At 41.2% G+C, this 9,330-nt stretch overlaps 1 protein-coding gene across 1 annotated transcript; it reads left to right on the top strand.

Annotated features, from left to right (window-relative positions):
- The first annotated feature begins 1,556 nt into the window (after positions 1-1,556).
- On the top strand, positions 1,557-5,832 carry gphb5 (glycoprotein hormone subunit beta 5). Its single transcript, XM_078941354.1, has 4 exons — positions 1,557-1,561; positions 1,694-1,870; positions 2,776-2,974; positions 5,377-5,832. The coding sequence occupies exons 1-4, from the start codon at positions 1,557-1,559 to the stop codon at positions 5,566-5,568; spliced, it is 573 nt and encodes a 190-aa protein (XP_078797480.1). The 3' UTR covers positions 5,569-5,832.
- Positions 5,833-9,330: the final 3,498 nt, after the last annotated feature.

Raw genomic sequence — 9,330 nt, 5'->3', positions numbered from 1 at the left:
TTCCAGCACATTCGCGCTATCTCCAGCAATAATGAAGTCTTCTTCAAATTTTTCTTTTATATATCTTCTTTATGCCTGTGGCACCGTGGCTCAGTGTGGTAAAAGGCACAAGCACCATCATGTCCCAGATTAAAGTTATTGTAGTTACATTTTTTTTTATCTGTGTTCTGTGGTTTCCATTTGATTTCAATTTTTTGATTTATTTAAGATGTCTGTGTTCCATTTAATGTGTAATGATGCTTCAGCATCTTCAGTGAAGAGCTTAAGACTCTCAGAATTCACAAATACATTTTTCTGGGTATTGATTTTTTTTTTTTTTAGGATGAAAGACAAAGAGGAATGTCACCATAAAAAAAGCACACACTAGTGGGAGTGAAAAATCATTAAAAGAATCCGTTTTTGAACACTTGAGGACATTATTTTGAACTAGACATAAAAGAAACATGATGATTGGGAGGAAACGTGAGCCAGTTAGCACTGTCAGCTCACAGACCCTGGTTCGAATCCAGGCTGGGTCTTTGTGTGTGAATATTCTCCAGGCACGCTGCCGTCCCTCACCGTTTAAAAACTTAAGTTGACGGAATTATTATTCAGGAGTGTGTGGGTGTGGATGTGCCTTTGCGTCGAATTGTCTAACTATCTGTGGCGTGTCCTGCCTTTGTCCTACAGTTAACTGGATGGGCACTGGGTCTATGTGGGAATAGAAAATGGAAGCGAATGTGCTCCAGCCCAAAGAAGAAACCCCTCCTGCTCAAGGTTTTCCTGGGTTCCATCAATGCCACATTTGAAAATGGCGACACAAAGAAAATGCTCCTGCAGCTTAGTGTCATTTGTTCTTCAGTGAGTCCCCAGCTGCAGTGATTCTAATGTTTATTGTGTTTGTGTGAGGTATGTGCCTTGCTCAAAAGTACAGGGGTATCATGTAGGAAACAAACCACCCTCTTTGAGCAGACGGCAGGCCTGCACTGGTACCTGTTACCTAGTTTGACTTTGCTCCTACCTATGTGGAAGAAAATATACCGTACATTTTTAAATATTTGTTTATGCACATAATCCCACTAATATTTTTAATGCAGAAGAATGTGTGTGTGTGGGGGGGGGGGCTATTCTCCACTCATTCAGGATTCAGGCCAATGTTTTACCTCTACAGCCTGAATGGTTCCTCTTTTTCATCATGAGATTTACGTGTAGGTACGCTGAAGAACACTCCACCACCCTGACGTCTACCTCCATCCTCACCAGCACCAACCGTCCCGTTCAGCTGTAATCTCTGTGAGGCAAACTCATTACTTTTCTGTTTTAAATGAAAAAAAAAACAAACAAACAGAAGAAAGTCTGCAGTTGTTTGAATAAAAGCAAAGCAGCTCAAAGCAGCAGCTGGGGGGGTAACCCCATGGTGGGGGCATGTGTGAACAGGCGTTGGGTCTGTCTCTGCAGCCAATTACGCCAAGATGAGTAAGAGGCAGCTCACGCAGAAGCCGTGCTTGAGTGTGTTATTCTTCTCTTCCATGTGAATGGCTGTTAACAAAGACCCAATTCTTTTTCTAATTACGGTAATGGAGTGAGAGCCCGCTGGATGGGCAGTGACAGGTAGAGGGCCCCCCCCCAGGGGGTTCGGGGAGTCATGAGAGAAGGACCTCTGTGGTTGATTGGCACGACAGCAGAAGATAAAAAGCTCTGGCTTGGCTGTCAGATCCATTAGCAGCCAGGTCAGGTCTGAGGAGCACGCAGTGACAGCTCTGTGCTCCACGTTCAGCAGCAAGACGCAGACAGAGGAGCTGAAGAGCAAACGCTTCACGCCTGCAGCTCCTTACAGAAAACCAAGCAGAGCTCCAGCTGCCATGACCCTGCTGAGCAGGCAGCCTCAACGGTGAGTGGACATTTCTGCACGTTACAGCTGATCTTTACTGATTACACGCTGGGCTGGGAGGTCAAAAACCTTTGAGCAATAAATGCACCAAAAGACCTGCTAAAACATGCATTCAGGTGCTCTTTATGAGCTCCTTTTTTTCACCTAAAACCTAAAATTTAGTTCTGTTTTCCCCCAAAACAACATTAGACCACTGGCATAAAAAGGAAACGGTTTTAGTCTGACGATAGACAAGTTCAACTAGATCGTTCAGCCCGTGACATCAATCACACAGAAGAGTCCATATGGAATATGCTTCTTCAAAAGCTTATGGCTGCATTAACCAGCAATCCATGTCTTAAAACAGATCATCAGATCCCCACACTATCATACTGCCACCGCCATGTTTGACATATGCTTTCATGTTCTTCTTTTGAGAAAGTCCATGTGTAACTGCATGCATCTGTTTAGAAAGTTTGTCTTGTGTAGCATCAGTCCACAGAAAATGTGGCAGAATCTAGTGGATAACATTGTAGATGTTTTTTGAATATATTTTTTGATTTTGCTCGGCATTGTCTTTCTCCCAGAACTCTCCGATGAGTGAATGTTTCTCTTTTTGACTGTTGGGTCATATAATCCTAATGTTTCATCTAAATGTTTGACAACCATGAGGAAAAATCTGTATGTCTCTGTCTGAGGACAGAAGAGAGTCAAACCTGAGGATTTCTCACTATGGTGACCTCGACACAACTGGACTGCTTAGAGAAAATGAGGATGAAGAATAATCTGATGTTTCTGAACCCCTTCTGCCAGTTTGAGTGTGCTGACCGACATGACCTTCAACATCTTAGAGAGCGTCCTGCCATGTCTCCTCTGTCTGCGCCATGTCTCTGTCCGACCCGCTGATGTGAACCTCTCACCCACAGGAGGTCTGGGCTGGCTTTGAGCTGGCTCCTGCTCAGCTGCTGCCTCCAGGCAAATCCCTGCAAACGCGTGTCAGCAGTCAACCTGCGCAGTTTCATTGGCTGTGCCGTTCGTGAGTTCACCTTTCTGGCCAAGAAACCTGGCTGTGGGGGTATGCACATTACCACTGATGCCTGCTGGGGGCGCTGTGAGACCTGGGAGGTGAGGAGGAGCTTGTCTGCCATCAGGGCAGAGTTTAAGGCTGGGGGGTCGAGTCTGTCTGTTGCTTCTGTCTCAACATAAAAAAATGTAGATAATCTGAGTATTAATGACACAATTAGTTCAATCCAGACTTTATCGTCCTGTCCACACTAACAGAACTGAAATGTTTTAACCACATCCCATAGCAGTTTCACTTCAGTTTAATGCGTAAACATTTTAAATGTGTTATTCCAGCGTGTAACATCCTTTTAGTAAACTGGATGCTGCACCAAGCACAAGCCAGGACAGGAAAGAGAAAGACAAAAAACACCGGAACATCGGCTTAACCCTTGTGCTATCCTAGGCACTTTTTCAAATTCAAATTCAACTTTATTTATATAGCGCTTTTCATGCTATATAGCATCTCAAAGTGCTTCCCAGAGAAAGAATAAAAAATAAGATAATATATATATATATATAATAGTTAAAATAGTAAACATCGTAAAAATAAAACAAATAATAAAAAAATGCTAATAATAATAAAATAAATGAATTAATAAAAACACACAAAAACCCAACACATACACATCCCTCCATTAAAATCAAAACACATAAAATTAGCTGTTAAAATGTTATAAAATCAAATAAAAAACATGTGGACAAGTAAAAACTATGTAAAAGCTTTACTAAAAAGGTGTGTCTTAAGTTTTTTCTTAAAAACCTCTACAGTGGCTGAAGCCCTCACGTCCTCAGGCAGGCTGTTCCACAGGTGAGGCCCACAGTGCTGAAAGGAGGCCTCGCCGTGGGTTTTAGTTCTGACCTTTGGGACCACCAGCAAACCTGTGGACCAGAGGGCTCTGGAAGGGTCATAGACTAAAAGTAAATCTGATAAAAATGAGGGTCCTCTTCCAATCTAGACTTTTATAAACTAATAAAAAAACCTTAAAATCGAAAACTTTAACATTGGGAGTTGGGTCATCTAGACCCACTAGACAGTGCGCTGATCCTTTTTTCTTCAATGATTTGTGATCTTCACTGGTGTCCATGGATTACATGAAATCTTTCCACCTTTATCCACCGTTGTCATGGTAGGGAGAACACGTCAATGTAAGGGTGGGGTCATCTAAGATAGCACAAGGGTTAAACAAAACATCTTATAGAAGACAGCAATGGTATCTGAGGGGGAGCGGAACATTGTCCCATTCTTCGAAACAAACTTCAATGCCAATTGCAGTACAAGTTAGCATTATCACGTTTGTGTTACGGTAATCCACCAAGCATTCAACTAATAGATCTACAAAAGTGGATGTGAGGCGAACCAATGTTAAACAGACCCGTTCCAAAAAGTAAGAATGTCATGGAAAAATGTGTTCACCTCAATAATTCTATCATGAGAATGAAACTTTCATAGAAAATAGATTTCAGAAAATCAGAAAACTTCAGAGAAATCACCATTTACTTCAGTTTTTACAAAAAGATAAAGACAGAGACTCTGATCACCAAATCAATCCCAATGAGGCATTTGCAAAATGATTTGTCCATCTTCAATCCTTCAATAGCGTGGGCAGGGTCTAGGTCCTGATGAAAGATTAAATCTGCATCTCCATCCAGATCCTCAGCAGCAGGTTTTCATCATTAGCGCTGTTTTCTTACGAAGTGATTGATCCAGGGTGTATTTCTGTTCCCGGAGCAGCTGGTCTTTGTCAGACTTTTATTGATCAGCTCTAGTTAAGTTCAACTATTTAGTTTGGGAAGTCTTGTTTGAGTTAAATCATGCCTGGGTTTGTTATGATTTATGTAACATGTTGAAATTGGGTTTTTTAAATATTGTTTTAGTTTATCCATGAACTATTTTGACACACTTTTTCACTGCTTTGGTCTACAGTATTTCCTGACAATGTGAATATTTAGAAAACCTTTTCTCACTATAAAAGAACCAACACGTAATGAGGCAAAATAAAAGCAGTTTTTCTCTGTCAGAACAGCAACTGACTGCAGCTACATTCAGAAAGCATTAATACAGCAGGTTTTAGCTGTCAGGAACCAGTGGTGTGGAACCCAAATACAAAGGACACAGGACCTTTGACAGGAGCCTAAACACTTTTAATAAATTAACTCAAAACATGATAAAACTATGAATAAAAGGAGCAACAAAAGGGCAGCTGATGATTTGACAGAGCTGAAATGAATGCAGACTTGAATACAGTGAGAAAGATTGACTAAACTTTTGGACGATCAAATGAACTCAGGTCAGACAGTGACAGCAGGAAAACACAAAACCTGAAAACAGATCATGAAAAAAACAGAATAGAGCTCAAACCAACTAAAAGGCACAATCCTCACAGAAGCAGAGGAAGCTGTCATACAAAAACCTGGTTTGTTCCAAAAAAAGCAAACTATTTGTTTATTTTTGTTTTTTTCAGAAGCCAGTCCTGGAGTTTCCCTTCATTGAGTCCTTTCAGCGGGTTTGTACTTACAATAAGACGCGTCTGGTCACTGTGAAACTCCCCAAATGCAGGCCCCACGTTGACCCGACCTACACGTACCCCGTGGCCCTGCGGTGCGACTGCGGGGTGTGTCTGACCAGTACCACTGAATGCATCGCCTCTGTCTGAAGCCGTTATCTGCACGCTCTCCTGCTAGCTTACAGCCCCTCACAACCCCAACCTAACAATACCAGTGCAACTAAAATGGCGAGCAATGTTTGAGCTATCCAGTCAGACAAGCAAAAGAACGACGTTCATGCATCAGAATGGAGCGGAGCAGGGAGCTCATGCCCCTTGGACTGTAGCACCCACGCCACACCTGCAGGCCTTTTCAAACTGCATTTTTCTGTCTGCTCCTAATTCACAACTTTTTAAATAAAGGAATACTCAGAATCAGAATTTTAATCTTAATTTTCTTTGTCTTCCATCATGAATATAATGCTCAGTGAGTATGTAAAGCAAAAATGTTAATGCGCAACTTTTTCTATGTGCATGCTGCGGGCAACAGGTTGTGATGAACACTTATACAACATGTGAGGGTAAGTAGGTGAGACGCAAGCACGTTTTACATATTTTAAATTTTTATACCTCCGTTAAACCCTGCGCAAGGAGCCCATTATTGCTCTTCTAGTGTGTGCAGCCTTACTGTCAGAAATTAGGAAATTAGACAATCGGAGTAGTTTGTGTGGAGACCCTACGGGCACTTGCATATCATGTGCACATCATGTGCACAGGGTTAGTAAGGAGCAGGTACTCACACCACTGGATTGTGGCTTAAGGGACCAGTGACTTGCAGTTAGGGTGCTAAATACATCATAAAAAACACTAAATTAGATTAACAAAAATTGTTTTTTCATCATTTCCTCTTCTTCCGTTTGTTCCCTTATGGGGTCACAGGGCTGCCGGAGCCTACCCCGGCCACTTGTGGGCGAAGGGAGGGGGCACCTTGGACGGGTCGCCAGTCTGTCACAGGGTAATAAATAAATTTACTTTCTTTTGTAACCCTTGTGCTATCTTAGATGACCCCACCCTTACAGGACGTGTTCTCCCTACCATGACAAAGATCTATAAAGGTGGAAAGATTTCATGTAATCCATGGACACCAGTGAAGATCACAAATCAATGAAGAAAAAGGGTTCAGAGCACTGTCTAGTGGGTCTAGATGACCCAACTTTAAAGTGCCTAGGATAGCACAAGGGTTAAATAAACATCAAATATTAATTTTTAGAGATGCCTTTTTTATAATTGCTTTTTTTGTGTGGGTTTTCAATATTTCTTTGCTAAAACAAAAAAATATCAAATTTACAAATTTCCTGTTCAAATACATGAGAAAGCGGCAGGTGAGGCACCAGCAGTCCATGCCTCACCTGCACTCAGCATTCCGCTGCACACATTTACTGAGCTGCAGCTGACACTTGCATTTTCCTGTTTCTGTCTTTCTATCATCATAAAAGATGCCCTTATTTTTCATTCTTTTTAATTACTTCATTTGCTTCTTTTTCCTCAACTGTCTAAATACATGGGTTCCACTTTGTGATCCATTTAGTCTTTTATCAGCTAAAAATGGACATTGGAAAAACACTAGGTGAGGCCCGCAGTACATGTACTATCAAGTCAGAGGGCGCTGGTGATCCTGGAAAATCTACTAATGCAGTTAAAGAATAATAGAATTTGTGGTAGCAAGTCAAGTGCAGCCCCAGAGTTACTCTTTATCAAGTGTAATTTTCTGGAGGATCATGTGTCTAAACAGAATGTAAACTGTAGGCCGGGTCAGTATGGTATCCAAAAAAGCCAAGGGGAGTGCTATGAGGATGGCAGGTGAGGCAGTGCCTCCCCTGACCGCATTTTCCTGCCGCAAATGACTAAAATCATTTGCCAAAAAACCTTTTTAAACATGAATATTTTATACATTCCCTGCATTTGGGGTTCTCCATCAACAACAGCTGAAAGTAATGCTTTAAGAGGTTTTGTCACAGTGTATTGCTGCTAGAGAGGATTGACTGACGGTTTGATGTGTTGGTCTTTCATTCATTTCATTTCCTTGATTAATGTCTGTTTTGTGACCAGACACCTCTTGCCAAAAAGGTTAGTATTATGAGTGACACTATATTTTATAACAGCATTTAAGTGTGAACCTTGTGGACCTTCCCTCTCTGGCTGATTCTGCTCGTTGTTGCTGCTGTAGCAGGTCAGCCTCTTTCCTGTTTCCACAGCACACTGTCATTTATAACAAGCTAGTTGATCTTTGATTGAAGCTGTAAGCTCAACCTTTCCCGGCTCGTTCCTGCCTTAACAGCCTTATCGCTTCCCACTGTGCTCATAAATTAAACAGCAGAGGAGTAGCTGTGCGGAGAAAATGGCATTTTGACTTTTCTCAAGCAGATATTTATTTTATGACTAACTGAAGTTTTCATGGTCTTTCTTTTTTTTTTCAACATGACTGAGGAACCTGCTGGCAAAAAAGAAAGATACTGTGAAACTATCTTCAGGTTAAGACTGAGTCATTTCAGGAGGAGGACTTTCAATATCTGAGCGTTCGGTTTACATGATGGATTTTCTTCCAGGTAGAAAATTGATTGCAGTTCCTGAAGTCATAATTGGAAGAACTCTGGTATTTCTGCCCTGTCTCTAAGTCCACCTCCTGGCCCTTAAAATGAGACTCTGGACTCCAGTGAGGGACTTGTATTGATAAGCCTTTTCATTGCATTCCCCCTACATGTCCAGACCACTTCCATCTGCTCTTATAATGTGAAGAAGTATTGGCTTCACTCGGATATTCTCCTGGACCGACGAGCTTCACATATCATCTCCAAGCTGCCCCTGCTGCTTCTCTGCTGCTCTGAGAGAATATTTCTTTGAATTGTGTAAAATTCACCTTCCATTACAGCTCTCCCTTCACCACACAAACGCTGTCATTACTGCAAATCTATTTTCAGAATCAGGCATCATCCTTCTCATACATTAGATTTCCACTGCGTGCCTGGCTAATGTGTAGAATATGGGGTGAGTAAAACATTTGTTGATAAAAATTCAACTTAGAAACAACTAGAAGTTTATTGTATTATACCATAATGAAATATATAAATCAATGGAACATCTAACCTTTTTATCATTTTAATTTATTTTTCACATAAAGCGTGCAGTAAGTGTGCATTTATAATTCTTTCTTTTGTATAATTGTATAATTCCTTTCTCCTCTGTTTCATCAAAGCTTTTTCCTCCTTCTGGGACTCATGAAGGTGTTTTTATTCTTTAGAATGAAGAATATTGTCATTGCAGCATTGAGAGAATAGCAAGCAGACAGTAAAACCTCGGCATAGCAGTTAAAAGACAAAACCCAAATGTTTTTTTTTTTTTTTTTTTTTTTTTTTAACTTGTCCTGTCCAACAGCTAGGCAAACAGATGAGAGCTGAGGGCCTCTTGTGTTGGACATATTTTATTTTAACAAGAGGGGTTATTCATCTTCAGACAAACCAAAGGTATGTCTGAATAAACCCCTTTTGTAATTGAGGCCAAACTTTATTAATTTCAATCACGTTTGAAAATCTTTGGTGTTGGACCGGACGGAAAAGGAAAGAGGGGAAGAAGAGAGAGGGACGTTAGAGAGAGGGGGGGGTAGGAGGGTAATAATCGGAGGGGAAAGGAGGTAAGACCATGAAGCAGCATAGAGCAGACAGACTTACTGGTTGTTTATCGTTACGGTACGGTTCAAATGTAGTACAAAAAGGGCGGGGCCTGTTCACACACACTCAAATATTATCAACACACCTGCTAGCCGCAAAAATGTCCACATGTCAACATGCACACAAAACAGATAGTGTTCACGAACGCATACCTATGCCTTTAAACCAACTAGTGTGAAATTTTTCAGTCATTCAATCATGCAAACTA

This window comes from Oryzias latipes, chromosome 22 (assembly GCF_053564925.1).
Source record: "Oryzias latipes strain Hd-rR chromosome 22, Olatipes_Hd-rR_3.1".
In the NCBI taxonomy this organism is placed as follows: Eukaryota; Metazoa; Chordata; class Actinopteri; order Beloniformes; family Adrianichthyidae; genus Oryzias; species Oryzias latipes.
This window is presented reverse-complemented; position numbering and strand designations above follow the sequence as displayed.

Excerpts from the sequence above, each read along its gene's own strand:
- gphb5 (XM_078941354.1), top strand. Across the intron at positions 1,871-2,775 it reads CTGAGCAGGCAGCCTCAACG|GAGGTCTGGGCTGGCTTTGA; the intron begins GTGAGTGGACAT and ends TCTCACCCACAG. Across the intron at positions 2,975-5,376 it reads GGCGCTGTGAGACCTGGGAG|AAGCCAGTCCTGGAGTTTCC; the intron begins GTGAGGAGGAGC and ends TGTTTTTTTCAG.